At 54.8% G+C, this 24,710-nt stretch overlaps 1 protein-coding gene across 1 annotated transcript in view; it reads left to right on the top strand.

Annotated features, from left to right (window-relative positions):
- The first annotated feature begins 960 nt into the window (after positions 1-960).
- COL27A1 (collagen type XXVII alpha 1 chain) overlaps positions 961-24,710 on the top strand; it is a 1,169,012-nt gene continuing 1,145,262 nt past the window's right edge. The window contains exon 1 of the mRNA XM_069236924.1: positions 961-1,331. Coding sequence (XP_069093025.1) covers positions 1,300-1,331 — 32 coding nt within the window. The 5' untranslated portion in view covers positions 961-1,299. The remainder of the gene's footprint in view (positions 1,332-24,710) is intronic.

A 24,710-nucleotide genomic window follows, 5' to 3' on the forward strand; every position in this document is an offset into this window, starting at 1 on the left:
CTGGGCTGTGGGCTAGTGGCCCCCTTCCCTCCAGTAAGAACAAGCAAAGGGGGGGGGGGGTCTGTATTCAACACCGCCCGCACCAGTGGTGCCCTGAGCCGGAGGGTGGGGGGGGGGTAGGGGGTCTCTCCAGTGGTGCCCTGAGCCTGGTGGGATGGGGGGGTCTCTCCCCCTCCCGTGAGCACCAGTGGTGCCCTGAGCCGGGGGGGGGAGGGGGGGAGGGGGTGTCTCCAGTGGTGCCCTGAGCCTGGTGGGATGGGGGGGTCTCTCCCCCTCCTGTGAGCACCAGTGGTGCCCTGAGCCTGGTGGGATGGGGGGGTCTCTCCCCCTCCTGTGAGCACCAGTGGTGCCCTGAGCCCGGTGGGATGGGGGGGTCTCCAGTGGTGCCCTGAGCCCGGTGGGATGGGGGGGTCTCTCCCCCTCCCGTGAGCACCAGTGGTGCCCTGAGCCCGGTGGGATGGGGGGGTCTCTCCCCCTCCCATGAGCACCAGTGGTGCCCTGAGCCGGGGGGGGGGGGGGCTCTCCCCCTCCCGTTAGCACCAGTGGTGCCCTGAGCCCGGTGGGATGGGGGGGGGGCTCTCCAGTGGTGCCCTGAGCCGGGGGGGGGGGGGGTAGGGGGTCTCTCCAGTGGTGCCCTGAGCCCGGTGGGATGGGGGGGGCTCCAGTGGTGCCCTGAGCCCGGTGGGATGGGGGGGGGGGGCTCTCCCAAGGGCCCCTTGGCACCGAGCTCCATTGGGGGGTACAGAGCCCCCTCTCACCCCTCGCTCCAGGCTCTGTCCTATCCCGGTCTCTCCAGAGGGGGCAGCCACGGAGCAGGACAGGGAGAGGGGAGGGCAGAGGGCTGGGAGTCCGCCCCCTCCTGCCCCCCCTGGCCCCGCCCCCTCGTGGCCCAGGCCCCTCCCCCACCCCATCCTCTCCCTCTTTCTAACTCTCCGAACTTCTCTCCCGGACGGGTCCAAACTCAGGGACGTGCTCGGGGTCCCCGCTGATGGAGGGGCCCCGTACCCCGGCGCTAGGAGGGACCTGGGGGCGCCTGCCCACCCCCCACTGCCCGGGGTCTGCGTGGCACTGAGGATTAGAGGAGCGGGGGGAGAGCCTGGTGGGAGGACCCCCACCGAAGAGACCCGAAGGGCCCCCAGACCCCCCCAGCTACACTCCGGACACCAGCATCCTTCAGGCCCCCTCGGGGGCGTCTGAACCAGGACCCCTCCCACCCCCCCTGCATGGGGCAGCGCGCCCCCCCCCACCCCGGACGCCCCCGCAGGGAGCCGGGGGCGGCACAGAGGATGAGGTGACGTGATGAAGGCAGAATCCGAGCCGGGGGCCAGGGGGTGAGTACTGGGGGGAGGCACGGGGGGTGTCGGGGGGGGGGGGGGGCTGTTAAGCAAGACGGGGGAGAAGAGCTGGGGGGGGCACGGGGCACCGCGGGATGAAGTCGTTTCTGTCTCAGATGCATACTTTGGGCATACTCGTGCGGTGCATACATACATGTATTCATGCATACATTCATATATACATACATACATTCGGGAGGGGAAGAGACCGATCCTATTCCTAAACTAAGGTTATGTTCTAGGCAGCCCTGTAGCGCCTTTCTGCCACTTTAGGGGAGAGGCGCTATTCTTTCAGACATGTTATGCATACAGTTGTATAGCACAGGTCTGTCCCTGGTTTACACAACAGGGACAAAGCGCATCGACTCTCTTTGCATGCTTTATAAACAGTTGGTTAGCGCCTTCTGCTCTTGATTGCACGTAAAGGTGGCGGCGCTATGCCTATGGTGAGGCTATGTTAGTCGTATAGCTCCTCAATGCCGCCTGTATGCACATCAAGGCACCTGCGCTCGCGCCTCTTAAGTTTCTCAACAGTTGTATCTTCTGCCAGACATGTGAACCCCCGGAGGGGCAGAAAGAAACAGGGCCCAGGGGGTGAGGGCACTGCCCTCTGGGAGTTAGCACAAGAGACGCCCCGCCACACAGTGCAGGTGGCAGAGGGGCTGTTTGCCAGTGGTGGAGGGGAGGGGGGGTGCAACTACCCCCCCCCCACACCTAATTAGATGTCACCGAAGAGACACTGACATCGAACCCAGTCTGCCCCCGGGAAAGCGAGGTGGCACAACACATCACCTCCAGAAAGGTGGCACCGAGGAGATGCGTAGAGTGCAGTGTCCCGTGGGGCGTGGGCACCGTCAGGTGCGGGGCAGAGAGCAGGCAGAGGGCAGGGGCTCCGTCAGGTGCAGGACAGAATGATACCCAGGTGCAGGACAGAGTGGTGCCAGGGCGCAGAGACACCATAAGGTGCAGGGCAGTGATACCAGGATAAAGGGGGAACCCTGAGGTGCAGGACAGAGTGATGCAGGGTACACGCCCACCCTGAGGTGCAGGACAGAGTGATGCCAGGGTACACGGCTACCCTGAGGTGCAGGACAGGGTGATGCCAGGGTAGAGGGGCACCCTGAGGTGCAGGACAGAGTGATGCAGGGTACACGCCCACCCTGAGGTGCAGCACAGAGTGATGCCAGGATAGAGGGGCACCCTGAGGTGCAGGACAGAGTGATGCCAGGGTACACGGCTACCCCGAGGTGCAGGACAGGGTGATGCCAGGGTAGAGGGGCACCCTGAGGTGCAGGACAGAGTGATGCAGGGTACACGCCCACCCTGAGGTGCAGCACAGAGTGATGCCAGGATAGAGGGGCACCCTGAGGTGCAGGACAGAGTGATGCCAGGGTACACGGCTACCCTGAGGTGCAGGACAGGGTGATGCCAGGGTAGAGGGGCACCCTGAGGTGCAGGACAGAGTGATGCAGGGTACACGCCCACCCTGAGGTGCAGGACAGAGTGATGCCAGGGTACACGGCTACCCTGAGCTGCAGGACAGGGTGATGCCAGGGTAGAGGGGCACCCTGAGGTGCAGGACAGAGTGATGCAGGGTACACGCCCACCCTGAGGTGCAGGACAGGATGATGGGCACCCTGAGGTGCAGGACAGAGTGATGCAGGGTACACGCCCACCCTGAGGTGCAGGACAGGGTGATGCCAGGATAGAGGGGCACCCTGAGGTGCAGGACAGAGTGATGCCAGGGTACACGGCTACCCTGAGGTGCAGGACAGGATGATGGGCACCCTGAGGTGCAGGACAGAGTGATGCAGGGTACACGCCCACCCTGAGGTGCAGGACAGGGTGATGCCAGGATAGAGGGGCACCCTGAGGTGCAGGACAGAGTGATGCCAGGGTACACGGCTACCCTGAGGTGCAGGACAGGATGATGGGCACCCTGAGGTGCAGGACAGAGTGATGCAGGGTACACGCCCACCCTGAGGTGCAGCACAGAGTGATGCCAGGATAGAGGGGCACCCTGAGGTGCAGGACAGAGTGATGCAGGGTACACGGCTACCCTGAGGTGCAGGACAGGGTGATGCCAGGGTAGAGGGGCACCCTGAGGTGCAGGACAGAGTGATGCAGGGTGCAGGACAGGGTGATGCCAGGGTAGAGGGGCACCCTGAGGTGGAACAGGGATGGTGCTATCAGTGGTTCCGCGAGAGGACAGGGAGCCCCCGGGTGCCGTCACTGTGCGGGACCGGGGGGAGGGAAGCTTCTTACTGTGGGGAAGAGAAGCTCTAAGCTGCTTGGCCTAGGGCAGTGGAGAGGGGAAGTACCGGGTTGGGGGCTCGCACCAGATCCATGGGGGTGTTGTTGCAGCCGCCGCCCCCGGGCACCTCCCTGGGGTCGGCTTGGACCTCAGTGCTGCCCACAAGGGGCAGAGATGTTCACCCCACATCTGAGCTGGGGTTTACAAACTGTAGAGGCCCCCGGGCAGGTTCCTTTCCTGCAGTTGGTGGAGGGTCCGGAAGTAGAATTAACCTTATCACTTTTGATTTCAAATGATAGAACTGTAATTCTTGGGGTACACTCCCCTACCCACCCCCCTTTAAATCTGAAGCTACCTCGTCATTAAAAGCAAATCTTCTTTGCCAAGTGAATGAATCGATAGATGCCCCAGCCGGCCGCTAGGGGGCGCTGTGCCCTCACCCCGAGGACAGGCTTCCCCAGGCTGAGGTGCTACCAGGACAGAAGGCGGCCTGTCCCTTCCTCAGGCTGAGTAGACAGGAGGCGGCCTGTCCCTTCCCCAGGCTGAGGTGCTAGCAGGACAGGAGGCGGCCTGTCCCTTCCCCAGGGTAGGGTGCTAGCAGGACAGGAGGCGGCCTGTCCCTTCCCCAGGCTGAGGTTGAGGTGCTACCAGGACAGGAGGCGGCCTGTCCCTTCCCCAGGCGGAGATGCTAGCAGGACAGGAGGCGGCCTGTCCCTTCCCCAGGGTGGGGTGGTACCAGGACAGAAGGCGGCCTGTCCCTTCCCCAGGCTGAGGTGCTACCATTACAGAAGGCGGCCTGTCCCTATACCCAGGCTCTGGTGCTAGCAGGACAGGAAGCGGCCTGTCCCTTCGTGCAACCAGGACAGGAGGCGGCCAGTCCCTTCCTCAGGCTGTGGTGCTAGCAGGACAGGAGGCGGCCTGTCCCTTCCTCAGGCTGAGGTGCTAGCAGGACAGGAGGCGGCCTGTCCCTTCCCCAGGCTGAGGTGCTAGCAGGACAGGAGGCGGCCTGTCCCTTCCTCAGGCTGAGGTGCTAGCAGGACAGGAGGCGGACTGTCCCTTCCCCAGGCTGAGGTTGAGGTGCTAGCAGGACAGGAGGCGGCCTGTCCCTTCCCCAGGCGGAGGTGCTAGCAGGACAGGAGGCGGCCTGTCCCTTCCCCAGGGTAGGGTGCTAGCAGGACAGGAGGCGGCCTGTCCCTTCCCCAGGCTGAGGTTGAGGTGCTACCAGGACAGGAGGAGGCCTGTCCCTTCCCCAGGCGGAGATGCTAGCAGGACAGGAGGCGGCCTGTCCCTTCCCCAGGGTGGGGTGGTACCAGGACAGAAGGCGGCCTGTCCCTTCCCCAGGCTGAGGTGCTACCATTACAGAAGGCGGCCTGTCCCTATACCCAGGCTCTGGTGCTAGCAGGACAGGAAGCGGCCTGTCCCTTTGTGCAACCAGGACAGGAGGCGGCCAGTCCCTTCCTCAGGCTGAGGTGCTAGCAGGACAGGAGGCGGCCTGTCCCTTCCTCAGGCTGAGGTGCTAGCAGGACAGGAGGCGGCCTGTCCCTTCCCCAGGCTGAGGTGCTAGCAGGACAGGAGGCGGCCTGTCCCTTCCTCAGGCTGAGGTGCTAGCAGGACAAGAGGCGGCCTGTCCCTTCCCCAGGCTGAGGTTGAGGTGCTACCAGGACAGGAGGCGGCCTGTCCCTTCCCTAGGCGGAGGTGCTAGCAGGACAGGAGGCGGCCTGTCCCTTCCCCAGGGTGGGTGGTACCAGGACAGGAGGCGGCCTGTCCCTTCCCCAGGCGGAGGTGCTAGCAGGACAGGAGGCGGCCTGTCCCTTTGTGCTACCAGGACAGGAGGCGGCCTGTCCCTTCCCCAGGCTGAGGTGCTACCATTACAGAAGGCGGCCTGTCCCTATACCCAGGCTCTGGTGCTACCGGAACAGGAGAGGTCTGACCCTACACCCAGGCTGGGGTGCTAGCAGGACAGGAAGCGGCCTGTCCCTTCATGCAACCAGGACAGGAGGCGGCCAGTCCCTTCCTCAGGCTGAGGTGCTAGCAGGACAGGAGGCGGCCTGTCCCTTCCCCAGGCTGAGGTGCTAGCAGGACAGGAGGCGGCCTGTCCCTTCCTCAGGCTGAGGTGCTAGCAGGACAGAAGGCGGCCTGTCCCTATACCCAGGCTCTGGTGCTACCGGGACAGGAGAGGTCTGACCCTACACCCAGGCTGGGGTGCTAGCAGGACAGGAAGCGGCCTGTCCCTTCATGCAACCAGGACAGGAGGCGGCCTGTCCCTTCCCCAGGCTGGGGTGCTAGCAGGACAGGAGGCTGCCTGTCCCTTCCCCAGGCTGGGGTGCTACCAGGACAGGAGGCGGCCTGTCCCTTCCCCAGGCTCTGGTGTTAGCCGGACAGGAGTCGGCCTGTCCCTACCCCAGGCTTCCTGTCTACCTAGAGGAGGTCTAATCCTCCACCCTGTGTAAATCCAGCAGTTGTTATTTCTCTCACATAGTTAGCTGTGTCCACTTCCCACACCTTGTCTCCACAGGAGTCGAGGCTCACCCTGCTCACTCCACCATACCCCAGGCTCATCCCGCTGTAGCCCAGGCTTACCCCGCAAGGGTCTAGGCTCACTCCACCAGAGCCCAGACTCATCCCGCTGGAGCCCAGGCTTACCACGCAAGGGTCTAGACTCACTCAACCAGAGCCGACGCTCCTCCCGCTGGAGTCCAGGCTTACCACGCAAGGGTCTAGGCTTACTCCACCATACCCCAGGATCGTCCCGCTGGAGCCCAGGCTTACCACGCAAGGGTCTAGACTCGCTCCACCAGAGCTGAGGCTCCTCCCGCTGGAGTCCAGGCTTACCCTGCTCACTCCGCCAGAGCCCAGGCTCGTCCTGCTGGAGCCCAGGCTTACCCTGCTCACTCCGCCAGAGCCCAGGCTCGTCCCGCTGGAGCCAAGCTTACCACGTAAGGGTCAAGGCTCACTCCACCATACCCCAGGATCGTCCCGCTGGAGTCCAGCCTTACCCTTCTCACTCCACCAGAGCCGAGGCTCCTCCCGCTGGAGTCCAGCCTTACCCTGCTCACTCCACCAGAGCCCGGGCTCCTCCCGCTGGAGCCCAGGCTTACCACGCAAGGGTCTAGACTCACTGCACCAGAGCTGAGGCTCGTCCCGCTGGAGCCCAGGCTTACCACGCAAGGGTCTAGGCTCACTCCACCAGAGCCCAGGCTCATCCCGCTGGAGCCAAGGCTTACCACGTAAGGGTCTAGACTCACTCAACCAGAGCCGACGCTCCTCCCGCTGGAGTCCAGGCTTACCACGCAAGGGTCTAGGCTTACTCCACCATACCCCAGGATCGTCCCGCTGGAGCCCAGGCTTACCACGCAAGGGTCTAGACTCGCTCCACCAGAGCCCAGGCTCGTCCCGCTGGAGCCCAGGCTTACCACGCAAGGGTCTAGGCTCACTCCACCATACCCCAGGCTCGTCCCGCTGGAGCCCAGGCTTACCACGCAAGGGTCTAGGCTCACTCCACCAGAGCCCAGGCTCATCCCGCTGGAGTCCAGGCTTACCCTGCTCACTCCGCCAGAGCCCAGGCTCGTCCCGCTGGAGCCCAGGCTTACCCTGCTCACTCCGCCAGAGCCCAGGCTCGTCCCGCTGGAGCCAAGCTTACCACGTAAGGGTCTAGACTCGTAAGAGTTGCGAGTACAGCCTCCTCCACCCCCTACTATGCACATCTATCATCTGAAAGAGCGGTCTCAGCGGAGAGGCCAGTGTCTCTCCACTCACTACTACGCACATCCATCATCTGAAAAAGAGGTCTCAGCGGAGAGGCCAGTGTCTCTCCACTCACTACTACGCACATCCATCATCTGAAAGAGAGGTCTCAGCGGAGAGGCCAGTGTCTCTCCACTCACTACTACGCACATCCATCATCTGAAAGAGCGGTCTCAGTGGAGAGGCCAGTGTCTCTCCACTCAATACTACGCACATCCATCATCTGAAAGAGCGGTCTCAGCGTAGAGGACAGTCTCTCTCCACTCACTACTACGCACATCTATCATCTGAAAGAGAGGTCTCAGCAGAGAGGCTAGTGCCTCTCCACTCACTACTACGCACATCCATCATCTGAAAGAGCGGTCTCAGTGGAGAGGCCAGTGTCTCTCCACTCAATACTATGCACATCCATCATCTGAAAGAGCAGTCTCAGCTACGCACATCTATCATCTGAAAGAGCGGTCTCAGCGGAGAGGCCAGTGTCTCTCCACTCACTACTACGCACATCCATCATCTGAAAGAGCGGTCTCAGCGGAGAGGCCAGTGTCTCTCCACTCACTACTACGCACATCCATAATCTGAAAGAGCGGTCTCAGCGGAGAGGCTAGTGTCTCTCCACTCACTACTACGCACATCCATCATCTGAAAGAGCGGTCTCAGCGTAGAGGACAGTCTCTCTCCACTCACTACTACGCACATCCATCATCTGAAAGAGCGGTCTCAGCGTAGAGGCCAGTGTCTCTCCACTCAATACTACGCACATCCATCATCTGAAAGAGCGGTCTCAGCGTAGAGGATAGTCTCTCTCCACTCACTACTACGCACATCCATCATCTGAAAGAGCGGTCTCAGCGGAGAGGCCAGTGTCTCTCCACTCACTACTACGCACATCTATCATCTGAAAGAGCGAAGAGGCCAGTGTCTCTCTACCACCCTACCGTAGGAGGCTGGCTCAGTTTATGGGGTACACCTATGGTGCGGCCCCGATACCGAGTCCAGGGAACACTTGGTGATAGTGAACAGGTGCCCAGATAGCAGAAGCTCCCTAGGGGTATCTGTGGCGAGCAGCGGAAGCTTATCCAGGAGGAGTGTAAAGCACTTGCAATACCACAGTAGTCAGTCAGTAACTCACTCACGAGAAAGAACCACACAAGTGCTGCAAAACTAAAGGACATTTTATTACAGCACTACTACTAGACTAGCATTGGTGCGTCTCCCTGTGGAGATATCTACACACAATATGTACACAAGATAACCAGCAGAAATAGCATAAAATGTACGGGCCCTATGGGGGGGGCACACCATATGCTAAGGGAGTGGAATGTGAACTAGTGACTCCAGCCAAGGTAAGTGTGGTGGTTAGCTGGGGGTAGTTAGGAACACCAGAGGTGAGTACAGTAAGTGCCCCCAGCAACCAGGTGAAAGGGAGTTACCCACCCCGTTGCCCCATAGACTAACACAGGGAGTAGTGGTTGGAGTCCGTGGACCCCAAGGAAACCAGCAGACAAGAGGATGGTTGGCGAGAGCCCCCACGGGTGGATACCCAGAAGACGGGAGTACCTACACCAGGGGACCTGGATGGAAAGGGGAGAAAGGACTATCTATCAAAGTCAGTGGAAGCCTTGGATTGTCCATCTGTTGTCATGACCCGTGGACCAGGCCGGTGGAACCCAGGGATGGATTTCAGACATGGAGACCTGAGAAGGAAGGGGACTGAGTCCAACACCCTCGGAGGTGCCCAGGTGGTGCAGTTCCTGAACTGGTGCAAACTAGATTGTATAAGGAGGGCATCAAATGTGCCCTTCAAAGCAGTCTGGTGGCACTCAGAGGCCACCCTAGCCCTTAGACACCTAATGCACAAGGGGAAGTGGTCACACCTCTCCCTTACAGGAAATCCTTTGTTCTGCCCCTCCGGCCTGAGCCAGGCTCACCATCAGGATGGCAGGACAGTGTCTGGGGTCAGCAGCAATGTGGGCTGGCAGCTAGACCCTGTAAGGCTGTACAAGCAGAACTAAGGGGTCCTCTAAGGAACCCCCAATGTACATGGTACCATGCAACTAGCACTGGAACCGGTGTAGTTGCATGGTTCCAACATGTTTGATACAAAAATGTGTAGGTATGGAGAAGCCATTATGTAGTTGGAACACTTGTGTTGACCAGTGTTCACTACATACCTTAATGTGGCTCCCCCACTTAGAGCCGTGGAAATTGCAGAGCAGGGGGATCCTCACTCTTAGGGACATGCACCCTGTCCTTGAGCTGAAGGCCTGCTAGAGGGGTGACTTACAGTGTCTAAGTGCAGTGACCAGGATATAAGGCAAGCCTTAAATCTGGGGTTTAAAGGTGCATGGACCATTTCACGCGGGTTGCAATGGCAGGTTTGCAGACAGTTTGCATGGGCCTCCATGGTGGCACAATACATGCTGCAGCCCATGGGGGACCCCTGGCGTACCAAAGCCCTGGGTACCTATGTATCATATACTAGGGATTTACATTGGTGCACCAGTATACCAATTGTGGGGGTCAAAAGTTTACTAACAACCAAATTTAGAGGCAAGGGCACAGACCCTAGGGTCTTGGTTAGCAGGATCCCTGTGAACTACCATCTAAACACACTGACACCAGGCAAAAAGTGTGGGTAACTATGTTTGAAAGATGGCATTTTCCTACATAGCTCTCTCGCAAAGGAAAGCTAATGTGACTAACCTTGCCTAGTTCAGTCTTCATTATTTTACTGGAAATACCTGGAGAGTCCATCTGCACTGGCATGGTTACTCCCAGGTCAATGTTCCACTGAAATGTCCATCCCCTCGCTGACAGGCAGGAAGTGGGGGTAACTATACTAGTAAGATGGCACTTTCCTAAACCTACTGTGCGCATCCATCTTCTAAGTGAGAGGTCTCAAAGGACAGGCCAGTCCATGCACACACTCTACTACGCACACCCGTCATCTGAGAGAGAGATCTGACAAGAGAGCGTAGTCCATGCACACACACTACTATGTACACCTGTCGTCTGAGAGAGAGGTCTGAGAAGAGAGCGTAGTCCATGCACACACTCTACTATGCACACCCGTCATCTGAGAGAGGTCTGACAAGAGAGCGTAGTCCATGCACACACACTACTACGCACACCCATCGTCTGAGAGAGAGATCTCAGTGGAGAGGCCAGTCTCTCTCCACACATCCTGACTACACACACCCGTCATCTGAGATAGAGATCTGACAAGAGAGCGTAGTCCATGCACACACTCTACTATGCACACCCGTCATCTGAGAGAGAGGTCTGAGAAGAGAGCGTAGTCCATGCACACACTCTACTACGCACACCCGTCATCTGAGAGAGGTCTGACAAGAGAGCGTAGTCCATGCACACACACTACTATGTACACCTGTCGTCTGAGAGAGAGGTCTGAGAAGAGAGCGTAGTCCATGCACACACTCTACTATGTACACCCGTCATCTGAGAGAGGTCTGACAAGAGAGCGTAGTCCATGCACACACTCTACTACGCACACCCGTCATCTGAGAGAGAGATCTGACAAGAGAGCGTAGTCCATGCACACACACTACTATGTACACCTGTCGTCTGAGAGAGAGGTCTGAGAAGAGAGCGTAGTCCATGCACACACTCTACTATGTACACCCGTCATCTGAGAGAGGTCTGAGAAGAGAGCGTAGTCCATGCACACACTCTACTACGCACACCCGTCATCTGAGAGAGGTCTGACAAGAGAGCGTAGTCCATGCACACACACTACTACACACACCCGTCATCTGAGAGAGAGATCTCAGTGGAGAGGCCAGTCTCTCCACACATCCTGACTACACACACCCATCGTCTGAGAGAGAGATCTCTGTGGAGAGGCCAGTCTCTCCACACATCCTGACTACACACACCCATCGTCTGAGAGAGAGATCTCAGTGGAGAGGCCAGTCTCTCCACACATCCTGACTACACACACCCATCGTCTGAGAGAGAGATCTCTGTGGAGAGGCCAGTCTCTCCACACATCCTGACTACACACACCCGTCGTCTGAGAGAGAGATCTCTGTGGAGAGGCCAGTCTCTCCACACATCCTGACTACACACACCCATCGTCTGAGAGAGAGATCTCAGTGGAGAGGCCAGTCTCTCTCCACACATCCTGACTACACACACCCGTCGTCTGAGAGAGAGATCTCTGTGGAGAGGCCAGTCTCTCCACACATCCTGACTACACACACCCATCGTCTGAGAGAGAGATCTCAGTGGAGAGGCCAGTCTCTCTGCACACATCCTGACTACGCACACCCATCGTCTGAGAGGGGGATCTCAGTGGAGAGGCCAGTCTCTCTCCACACATCCTGACTACACACACCTGTCGTCTGAGAGGGGGATCTCAGTGGAGAGGCCAGTCTCTCCACACATCCTGACTACGCACACCCGTCATCTGAGAGAGAGATCTCAGTGGAGAGGCCAGTCTCTCCACACATCCTGACTACGCACACCCGTCGTCTGAGAGAGAGATCTCAGTGGAGAGGCTAGTCTCTGCACACATCCTGACTACACACACCCGTCGTCTGAGAGAGAGATCTCAGTGGAGAGGCCAGTCTCTCTCCACACATCCTGACTACACACACCTGTCGTCTGAGAGGGGGATCTCAGTGGAGAGGCCAGTCTCTGCACACATCCTACTACACACACCCATCGTCTGAGAGAGAGATCTCAGTGGAGAGGCTAGTCTCTCTGCACACATCCTGACTACACACACCCATCGTCTGAGAGAGAGATCTCAGTGGAGAGGCCAGTCTCTCCACACATGCTGACTACGCACACTCGTCGTCTGAGAGAGAGATCTCAGTGGAGAGGCCAGTCCCTCTCCACACATCCTGACTACACACACCCATCGTCTGAGAGAGAGATCTCAGTGGAGAGGCCAGTCTCTCCACACATCCTGACTACACACACCCATCGTCTGAGAGAGAGATCTCAGTGGAGAGGCCAGTCTCTCTCCACACATCCTGACTACACACACCCATCGTCTGAGAGAGAGATCTCAGTGGAGAGGCCAGACTCTCTCCACACATCCTACTACGCACACCCGTCATCTGAGAGAGAGATCTCAGTGGAGAGGCCAGTCTCTCTGCACACATCCTGACAACACACACCCATCGTCTGAGAGAGAGATCTCTGTGGAGAGGCCAGTCTCTCTCCACACATCCTGACTACACACACCCATCGTCTGAGAGAGAGATCTCAGTGGAGAGGCCAGTCTCTGCACACATCCTACTACACACACCCGTCGTCTGAGAGAGAGATCTCAGTGGAGAGGCCAGTCTCTCTGCACACATCCTACTACGCACACCCATCGTCTGAGAGAGAGATCTCAGTGGAGAGGCCAGTCTCTCCACACATCCTACTACGCACACCCGTCGTCTGAGAGAGAGATCTCAGTGGAGAGGCCAGTCTCTCCACACATCCTACTACACACACCCGTCGTCTGAGAGAGAGATCTCAGTGGAGAGGCCAGTCTCTCCACACATCCTACTACACACACCCGTCGTCTGAGAGAGAGATCTCAGTGGAGAGGCCAGTCTCTCTCCACACATCCTGACTACGCACACCCATCGTCTGAGAGAGAGATCTCAGTGGAGAGGCCAGTCTCTCTGCACACATCCTGACTACGCACACCCGTCGTCTGAGAGAGAGATCTCAGTGGAGAGGCCAGTCTCTCCACACATCCTGACTACGCACACCCGTCGTCTGAGAGAGAGATCTCAGTGGAGAGGCCAGTCTCTGCACACATCCTGACTACGCACACCCGTCGTCTGAGAGAGAGATCTCAGTGGAGAGGCCAGTCTCTCTGCACACATCCTGACTACACACACCCATCGTCTGAGCGAGAGATCTCAGTGGAGAGGCCAGTCCCTCTCCACACATCCTACTACGCACACCCGTCGTCTGAGAGAGAGATCTCAGTGGAGAGGCCAGTCTCTCTGCACACATCCTGACTACACACACCCGTCGTCTGAGAGAGAGATCTCAGTGGAGAGGCCAGTCCCTCTCCACACATCCTGACTACACACACCCGTCGTCTGAGAGAGAGATCTCAGTGGAGAGGCCAGTCTCTCTGCACACATCCTACTACGCACACCCGTCATCTGAGAGAGAGATCTCAGTGGAGAGGCCAGTCTCTGCACACATCCTGACTACACACACCCGTCGTCTGAGAGAGAGATCTCAGTGGAGAGGCCATCTCTCTGCACACATCCTGACTAGGCACATCCTACTACACACACCTGTCATCTGAGAGAGAGATCTCAGTGGAGAGGCCAGTCTCTCTGCACACATCCTGACTACACACACCCGTCATCTGAGAGAGAGATCTCAGTGGAGAGGCCAGTCTCTCCACACATCCTGACTATGCACACCCATTGTCTGAGAGAGAGATCTCAGTGGAGAGGCCAGTCCCTCTCCACACATCCTGACTACACACACCCGTCGTCTGAGAGAGAGATCTCAGTGGAGAGGCCAGTCCCTCTCCACACATCCTGACTACACACACCCATCGTCTGAGAGAGAGATCTCAGTGGAGAGGCCAGTCTCTCTGCACACATCCTGACTACACACACCCGTCATCTGAGAGAGAGATCTCAGTGGAGAGGCCAGTCTCTCCACACATCCTGACTATGCACACCCATCGTCTGAGAGAGAGATCTCAGTGGAGAGGCCAGTCCCTCTCCACACATCCTGACTACACACACCCATCGTCTGAGAGAGAGATCTCAGTGGAGAGGCCAGTCTCTGCACACATCCTGACTACGCACACCCATCGTCTGAGAGAGAGATCTCAGTGGAGAGGCCAGTCTCTCTGCACACATCCTGACTACGCACACCCGTCGTCTGAGAGAGAGATCTCAGTGGAGAGGCCAGTCTCTCTCCACACATCCTGACTACACACACCCGTCGTCTGAGAGAGAGATCTCAGTGGAGAGGCCAGTCTCTCTGCACACATCCTACTACGCACACCCGTCATCTGAGAGAGAGATCTCAGTGGAGAGGCCAGTCTCTCTGCACACATCCTACTACGCACACCCGTCATCTGAGAGAGAGATCTCAGTGGAGAGGCCAGTCTCTGCACACATCCTGACTATGCACACCCATCGTCTGAGAGAGAGATCTCAGTAGAGAGGCCAGTCTCTCTCCGCACATCCTGACTATGCACGCCCGTCCTACTACGCACACCCGTCACCTGAAGAAGAGGGGCATGTCACTCCCATCACTTAGCCTTTGTGGATGCATAGACCTGAGATGTCTCCACATGCCTGTTCTACTCATGCTGTACTGTGTATTTCTGCTCCCACGGCAAGTTTACAGAAAGATGACACCAAGGAGTGCCTTGAGCTGATGCAAGTGCCCCTGGCTGAAAGGCAAAGAGATACAATGCCAATATGGCCCTCTAGCCAAAATCCATTAGTGAAATAAAGCAAAAAGGACGGGACACTCATATGAACCAATCACAGTCCTTCCTTTGGGTGTATTTCCTCTTGCAAATGTTTTGCAAGACTGCAAAAAATAATTGCTTTATATCTTCTACAGAAAAGTACATAGTTAATTTTTCTAATTTAGTCAGCATACCTAATGTTCTAGTTTCTTCAAAATTAAAGTAAAACACTGTCATTAACTCAATTCTAAAAATTCCACCTTGTGCTTTGTGAGAGCTGAACAGGAAGTACACGCCCCTCGGAGTCCACTCAGGGGATTGTGTGTCTGTCTCCTATGAGAATCTCACCAGAGTCATCACTTTAAAAAAACATTGAAAAGTCTTTTATTCACTACTTTATTATAGATTAACATCAAATAATAACTGAAAACATGATTTAAAACTATATGCAATAGTTTACAGTGAAATGTAGAACTTTGCGATCTCATGAGTGTCCCATCAGCGCCTTGTGAGGTTTTCTCAAGAGTAATGACACCTCAAAAAAAAATTACTGGTAACTTGTCTCACTATCAGAGTTGCAAGAACTGAGCAAATACATAATTTGTACTGAAAAAGTGAATATTTATCTGTTTAATACTCACATTTATTTTAGTAACATTTTGGGAATCTGTGAACCATATCCAAAAAGCATTATTTTTCAAAATATCATCTGGACACAACATATATTATGAAATCTTTCTATCATGCATAAACTCCTAAATTAAATAAATTTACTTCAGGGAAAAAAAAAAAAATTCAGTGAAAAAAATAAAGGCTAAAGTAAAAGTATAGTTATGTGTAATAAAAATTTAACTTTTCACTGAAATAATACCTTAGAATGGCACTAAAAAAACGCAGGTTAAAGTAGCGTTTCTCAGTAACAATAATATCGTTTTGAAGTAAAAAAAAAAAACAGAAAGTCAGCAGTAATATTTAGCAGCACTTACTATAAATTGTGCCCTCTCCATCCACTGCCTCTGACCACACGACATCCTCATGACCTCTCAAATGACATTGATGACATCATTGATGATATCATACAAACTTACCTTTCACACAGATTGCTCTATAAAGTACTGTGACATTGTTCAGGATAAAACCCCCATTTCTGCTGACACCTCGGATACAACTCACTTAGATGCTGAAAGCAAGAATTATAGCAACATCGAGCCTGTAGCATTCACTTTGCATTAACATTGGCCACGGATATCTATGAAACCCTCATTGACTGGAGTATTCACTATGTATACAATAGGTAATAGCCAAAATAGTGAATTCCAGTTAAAACAAATGAACCTACTTCCTACAGCTTTCATTTGTATCAGACCTGTGACCCCCCCCCGACCCTCTATTGAGAAGTCAAGGTAATATGCACAGAAACGTGTTTGTAGACTGTGAAACTTTCATGATAAATACATCACAGGGTATTGGGCTCGACTCATGTCCCAGAGAAATCACTGACCCCCATGGGCAAATCCAGCGGTTCCAGGTTCAAATGAGGGTTCTGCCTCGTCACAGTCTGATCACAAAGACTGAGGCATGTTCAGTTCCCGGGGACATCACCTTTCTGACGCATTCACTGCTGCAAGATTTCAGAGCACTCTTTTTTTAGATGGGTGTCTCTTACTGGCGCCCGTTAATGCAGACGGGTGTCTCTCACACAGACTGGCTCTCGTTAATGCAGACGGGTGTCTCTTACACAGACTGCTGGCTCTCGTTAATGCAGACGGGTGTCTCTTACACAGACTGCTGGCACTCGTTAATGCAGACGGGCATCACTCAGACAGACTGGCTCTTGTTAATGCAGACGGGCATCACTCACACAGACTGGCTCTTGTTAATGCAGACGGGCATCACTCACACAGATTGGCTATCGTTAATGCAGACGGGCGTCTCTCACACAGACTGGCTCTTGTTAATGCAGACGGGTGTCTCTCACACAGACTGCTGGCTCTTGTTAATGCAGACGGGCGTCACTCACACAGACTGGCTATCGTTAATGCAGACGGTTGTCTCTCACACAGACTGGCTATCGTTAATGCAGACGGGCGTATCTCACACAGATTGCTGGTTCTCGTTAATGCAGACGGGCGTCTGTTATACAGACTGGCTCTTGTTAATGCAGACGGGTGTCTCTCACACAGACTGGCTATCGTTAATGCAGACGGTTGTCTCTCACACAGACTGCTGGCTCTTGTTAATGCAGACGGGCGTCACTCACACAGACTGGCTATCGTTAATGCAGACGGTTGTCTCTCACACAGACTGCTGGCTCTTGTTAATGCAGACGGGCGTCACTCACACAGACTGGCTCTTGTTAATGCAGACGGGCATCACTCACACAGATTGGCTCTTGTTAATGCAGACGGGCGTCACTCACACAGACTGGCTATCGTTAATGCAGACGGGCATCACTCACACAGACTGGCTATCGTTAATGCAGACGGGCGTCACTCACACAGACTGGCTCTTGTTAATGCATACGGGCGTCACTCACACAGATTGGCTATCGTTAATGCAGACGGGCGTCACTCACACAGATTGGCTCTTGTTAATGCATACGGGCGTCACTCACACAGATTGGCTATCGTTAATGCAGACGGGCGTCACTCACACAGACTGGCTCTTGGTAATGCAGACGGGTGTCTCTTACACAGACTGCTGGCACTCGTTAATGCAGACGGGTGTCTCTTACACAGACTGCTGGCTCTCGTTAATGCAGACGGGCGTCTCTCACACAGACTGGCTCTCGTTAATGCAGACGGGTGTCTCTTACACAGACTGCTGGCACTCGTTAATGCAGACGGGCGTCACTCACACAGACTGGTTCTTGTTAATGCAGACGGGCGTATCTCACACAAATTGGCTCTTGTTAATGCAGACGGGTGTCTCTCACACAGACTGGTGGCTCTCGTTAATGCAGACGGGCGTCTCACACAGACTGCTGGCTCTTGTTAATGCAGACGGGCGTCTCTCACACAGACTGGCTCTCGTTAATGCAGACGGGTGTCTCTTACACAGACTGCTGGCACTCGTTAATGCAGACGGGCGTCACTCACACAGACTGGTTCTTGTTAATGCAGACGGGCGTATCTCACACAGATTGGCTCTTGTTAATGCAGACGGGTGTCTCTCACACAGACTGCTGGCTATCGTTAATGCAGACGGGCGTATCTCACACAGACTGGCTCTTGTTAATGCAGACGGGCGTCTCTTACACAGACTGCTGGCTCTTGTTAATGCAGACGGGCATCACTCACACAGATTGGCTCTTGTTAATGCAGACGGGCGTCACTCACACAGATTGGCTCTTGTTAATGCAGACGGGCATCACTCACACAGATTGGCTCTTGTTAATGCAGACGGGCGTATCACACACAGACTGGCTCTCGTTAATGCAGACGGGTGTCTCTCACACAGACTGGCTCTCGTTAATGCAGACGGGCGTATCTCACACAGATTGGCTATCGTTAATGCAGACGGGCGTCACTCACACAGATTGGCTATCGTTAATGCAGACGGGCGTCACTCACACAGACTGGCTATCGTTAATGCAGACGGGCATCACTCACACAGACTGGCTCTTGTTAATGCAGACGGGCGTATCTCACACCGACTGCTGGATCTTGTTAATGCAGACGGGCGTCACTCACACAGATTGGCTCTCGTTAATGCAGACGGGCGTATCTCACACAGATTGGCTCTCGTTAATGCAGACAGGCGTCTCTCACACAGACTGGCTCTTGTTAATGCAGACGGGTGTCTCTCACACAGACTGGCTATCGTTAATGCAGACGGGCGTCACTCACACAGACTGGCTCTTGTTAATGCAGACGGGCGTCTCTTACATAGACTGCTGGCTCTTGTTAATGCAGACGGGCGTCACTCACACAGACTGGCTCTTGTTAATGCAGACGGGCGTTACTCACACAGATTGGCTATCGTTAATGCAGACGGGCGTCACTCACACAGACTGGCTCTTCTTAATGCAGACGGGCATCACTCACACAGACTGGCTATCGTTAATGCAGACGGGCGTCACTCACACAGACTGGCTCTTGTTAATGCAGACGGGCGTCTCTTACACAGACTGCTGGCTCTTGTTAATGCAGACGGGCGTCACTCACACAGATTGGCTATCGTTAATGCAGACGGGCATCACTCACACAGACTGGCTCTTGTTAATGCAGATGGGCGTATCTCACACCGACTGCTGGCTCTTGTTAATGCAGACGGGCGTCACTCACACAGACTGGCTCTTGTTAATGCAGACGGGCGTATCTCACACAGACTGCTGGCTCTTGTTAATGCAGACGGGCGTCACTCACACAGATTGGCTATTGTTAATGCAGACGGGCGTCACTCACACAGACTGGCTCTTGTTAATGCAGACGGGCGTCTCTCACACAGACTGGCTATCGTTAATGCAGACGGGCATCACTCACACAGACTGGCTCTTGTTAATGCAGACAGGCGTCTCTTACACAGACTGCTGGCTCTTGTTAATGCAGACGGGCGTCACTCACACAGACTGGCTATCGTTAATGCAGACGGGCATCACTCACACAGACTGGTGGCTCTCGTTAATGCAGACGGGCGTCACTCACACAGACTGGTGGCTCTTGTTAATGCAGACGGGCGTCTCTTACACAGACTGCTGGCTCTTGTTAATGCACACGGGCGTCACTCACACAGACTGGCTATCGTTAATGCAGACGGGCGTCTCTCACACAGACTGGCTCTTGTTAATGCAGACGGGCGTCACTCACACAGATTGGCTATCGTTAATGCAGACGGCCGTCACTCACACAGATTGGCTATCGTTAATGCAGACGGCCGTCACTCACACAGATTGGCTCTTGTTAATGCAGACGGGCGTATCTCACACAGATTGGCTATCGTTAATGCAGACGGGCGTCACTCACACAGACTGGCTCTTGTTAATGCATACGGGCGTCACTCACACAGACTGCTGGCTCTTGTTAATGCAGACGGGCGTCTCACACAGACTGCTGGCTCTTGTTATGCAGACGGGCGTCTCACACAGACTGCTGGCTATTGTTAATGCAGACGGGCGTCTCTCACACAGACTGGCTCTTGTTAATGCAGACGGGCGTCACTCACACAGACTGGCTCTTGTTAATGCAGACGGGCGTCTCTCACACAGACTGGCTATCGTTAATGCAGACGGGCATCACTCACACAGACTGGCTCTCGTTAATGCAGACGGGCGTCTCTTACACAGACTGCTGGCTCTTGTTAATGCAGACGGGCGCCTCTTACACAGACTGCTGGCTCTTGTTAATGCAGACGGGCGTCTCACACAGACTGCTGGCTCTTGTTAATGCAGACGGGCGTCTCACACAGACTGCTGGCTCTTGTTAATGCAGATGGGCGTCTCACACAGACTGCTGGCTCTTGTTAATGCAGACGGGCGTATCTCACACAGATTGGCTATCGTTAATGCAGACGGGCGTATCTCACACCGACTGCTGGCTCTTGTTAATGCAGACGGGCGTCACTCACACAGACTGGCTATCGTTAATGCAGACGGGCGTCACTCACACAGACTGGTGGCTCTCGTTAATGCAGACGGGCGTCACTCACACAGACTGGTGGCTCTTGTTAATGCAGACGGGCGTCTCTTACACAGACTGCTGGCTCTTGTTAATGCACACGGGCGTCACTCACACAGACTGGCTATCGTTAATGCAGACGGGCGTCTCTCACACAGACTGGCTCTTGTTAATGCAGACGGGCGTCACTCACACAGATTGGCTATCGTTAATGCAGACGGCCGTCACTCACACAGATTGGCTATCGTTAATGCAGACGGGCGTCACTCACACAGATTGGCTCTTGTTAATGCAGACGGGCGTATCTCACACAGATTGGCTATCGTTAATGCAGACGGGCGTCACTCACACAGACTGGCTCTTGTTAATGCATACGGGCGTCACTCACACAGACTGCTGGCTCTTGTTAATGCAGACGGGCGTCTCACACAGACTGCTGGCTCTTGTTATGCAGACGGGCATCTCACACAGACTGCTGGCTATTGTTAATGCAGACGGGCGTCTCTCACACAGACTGGCTCTTGTTAATGCAGACGGGCGTCACTCACACAGACTGGCTCTTGTTAATGCAGACGGGCGTCTCTCACACAGACTGGCTATCGTTAATGCAGACGGGCATCACTCACACAGACTGGCTCTCGTTAATGCAGACGGGCGTCTCTTACACAGACTGCTGGCTCTTGTTAATGCAGACGGGCGCCTCTTACACAGACTGCTGGCTCTTGTTAATGCAGACGGGCGTCTCACACAGACTGCTGGCTCTTGTTAATGCAGACGGGCGTCTCACACAGACTGCTGGCTCTTGTTAATGCAGACGGGCGTCTCACACAGACTGCTGGCTCTTGTTAATGCAGACGGGCGTATCTCACACAGATTGGCTATCGTTAATGCAGACGGGCGTATCTCACACCGACTGCTGGCTCTTGTTAATGCAGACGGGCATCACTCACACAGATTGGCTATCGTTAATGCAGACGGGCGTCACTCACACAGATTGGCTCTTGTTAATGCAGACGGGCGTCACTCACACAGACTGGCTCTTGTTAATGCAGACGGGCGTATCTCACACAGATTGGCTATCGTTAATGCAGACGGGCATCACTCACACAGACTGGTTTTTGTTAATGCAGACGAGCGTCACTCACACAGATTGGCTATCGTTAATGCAGACGGGCGTCACTCACACAGACTGGCTCTTGTTAATGCAGACGGGCGTCACTCACACAGATTGGCTATCGTTAATGCAGACGGGCGTCTCTCACACAGACTGGCTCTTGTTAATGCAGACGGGCGTCTCTCACACAGACTGGCTCTTGTTAATGCAGACGGGCGTCTCTCACACAGACTGGCTCTTGTTAATGCAGACGGGCGTCACTCACACAGACTGGCTCTTGTTAATGCAGACGGGCGTATGTCACACAGATTGGCTATCGTTAATGCAGACGGCGTATCTCACACAGATTGGCTATCGTTAATGCAGATGGACGTCTCTCACACAGACTGGCTCTTGTTAATGCAGACGGGCGTCACTCACACAGACTGGCTCTTGTTAATGCAGACGGGCGTATCTCACACAGATTGGCTATCGTTAATGCAGACGGGCATCACTCACACAGACTGGCTATCGTTAATGCAGACGGGCGTGTCTCACACAGATTGGCTATCGTTAATGCAGATGGGCGTATCTCACACAGATTGGCTATCGTTAATGCAGACGGGCGTCACTCACACAGACTGGCTCTTGTTAATGCAGACGGGCGTCTCTCTCACAGACTGGCTATCGTTAATGCAGACGGGTGTCTCTCACACAGACTGGCTCTTGTTAATGCAGACGGGCGTCTCACACAGACTGCTGGCTCTTGTTAATGCAGACGGGCGTCTCACACAGACTGCTGGCTCTTGTTAATGCAGACGGGCGTCACTCACACAGACTGGCTCTCGTTAATGCAGACGGGCGTCACTCACACAGACTGGCTCTCGTTAATGCAGACGGGCGTCACTCACACAGATTGGCTATCGTTAATGCAGACGGGCGTCACTCACACAGATTGGCTATCGTTAATGCAGACGGGCGTCACTCACACAGATTGGCTATCGTTAATGCAGACGGGCGTCACTCACACAGATTGGCTATCGTTAATGCAGACGGGCGTCACTCACACAGATTGGCTATCGTTAATGCAGACGGGCGTCTCTCATACAGACTGGCTATCGTTAATGCAGACGGGCGTCACTCACACAGATTGGCTATCGTTAATGCAGACGGGCGTCACTCACACAGATTGGCTATCGTTAATGCAAACGGGCGTCACTCACACAGATTGGCTATCGTTAATGCAGACGGGCGTCACTCACACAGATTGGCTATCGTTAATGCAGACGGGCATCACTCACACAGACTGGCTCTTGTTAATGCATACGGGTGTCTCTTACACAGACTGCTGGCTCTTGTTAATGCAGACGGGCGTCTCTTACACAGACTGGCTCTTGTTAATGCAGACGGGTGTCTCTTACACAGACTGCTGGCTCTTGTTAATGCAGACGGGCATCACTCACACAGACTGGCTCTTGTTAATGCAGACGGGCGTCACTCACACAGACTGGCTCTCGTTAATGCAGACGGGCGTCACTCACACAGATTGGCTATCGTTAATGCAGACGGGCGTCATTCACACAGATTGGCTCTCGTTAATGCAGACGGGTGTCTCTTACACAGACTGCTGGCTCTTGTTAATGCAGACGGGCATCACTCACACAGACTGGCTCTCGTTAATACAGACGGGTGTGTCTTACACAGACTGCTGGCTCTTGTTAATGCAGACGGGCATCACTCACACAGACTGGCTCTTGTTAATGCAGACGGGCGTCACTCACACAGACTGGCTCTCGTTAATGCAGACGGGCGTCACTCACACAGACTGGCTCTCGTTAATGCAGACGGGCGTCACTCACACAGATTGGCTATCGTTAATGCAGACGGGCGTCTCTTACACAGACTGCTGGCTCTTGTTAATGCAGACGGGCATCACTCACACAGACTGGCTCTTGTTAATGCAGACGGGCGTCACTCACACAGACTGGCTCTCGTTAATGCAGACGGGCGTCACTCACACAGATTGGCTATCGTTAATGCAGACGGGCGTCTCTTACACAGACTGGCTCTTGTTAATGCAGACGGGTGTCTCTTACACAGACTGCTGGCTCTTGTTAATGCAGACGGGCATCACTCACACAGACTGGCTCTTGTTAATGCAGACGGGCGTCACTCACACAGACTGGCTCTCGTTAATGCAGACGGGCGTCACTCACACAGATTGGCTATCGTTAATGCAGACGGGCGTCACTCACACAGATTGGCTCTCGTTAATGCAGACGGGTGTCTCTTACACAGACTGCTGGCTCTTGTTAATGCAGACGGGCATCACTCACACAGACTGGCTCTCGTTAATACAGACGGGTGTGTCTTACACAGACTGCTGGCTCTTGTTAATGCAGACGGGCATCACTCACACAGATTGGCTATCGTTAATGCAGACGGGCGTCACTCACACAGATTGGCTCTCGTTAATGCAGACGGGTGTCTCTTACACAGACTGCTGGCTCTTGCTAATGCAGACGGGCGTCTCTTACACAGACTGGCTCTTGTTAATGCAGACGGGTGTCTCTTACACAGACTGCTGGCACTCGTTAATGCAGACGGGCATCACTCACACAGACTGGCTCTTGTTAATGCAGACGGGCGTCACTCACACAGACTGGCTCTCGTTAATGCAGACGGGTGTCTCTTACACAGACTGCTGGCTCTTGTTAATGCAGACGGGCATCACTCACACAGACTGGCTCTCGTTAATACAGACGGGTGTCTCTTACACAGACTGCTGGCTCTTGTTAATGCAGACGGGCGTCTCTTACACAGACTGGCTCTTGTTAATGCAGACGGGTGTCTCTTACACAGACTGCTGGCACTCGTTAATGCAGACGGGCATCACTCACACAGACTGGCTCTTGTTAAAGCAGACGGGCGTCACTCACACAGACTGGCTCTCGTTAATGCAGACGGGCGTCACTCACACAGATTGGCTATCGTTAATGCAGACGGGCGTCACTCACACAGATTGGCTCTCGTTAATGCAGACGGGTGTCTCTTACACAGACTGCTGGCTCTTGTTAATGCAGACGGGCGTCTCTTACACAGACTGGCTCTTGTTAATGCAGACGGGTGTCTCTTACACAGACTGCTGGCTCTTGTTAATGCAGACGGGCATCACTCACACAGACTGGCTCTTGTTAATGCAGACGGGCGTCACTCACACAGACTGGCTCTCGTTAATGCAGAC

This window comes from Pleurodeles waltl, chromosome 6 (genome assembly GCF_031143425.1).
Source record: "Pleurodeles waltl isolate 20211129_DDA chromosome 6, aPleWal1.hap1.20221129, whole genome shotgun sequence".
Lineage (NCBI taxonomy): Eukaryota > Metazoa > Chordata > Amphibia > Caudata > Salamandridae > Pleurodeles > Pleurodeles waltl.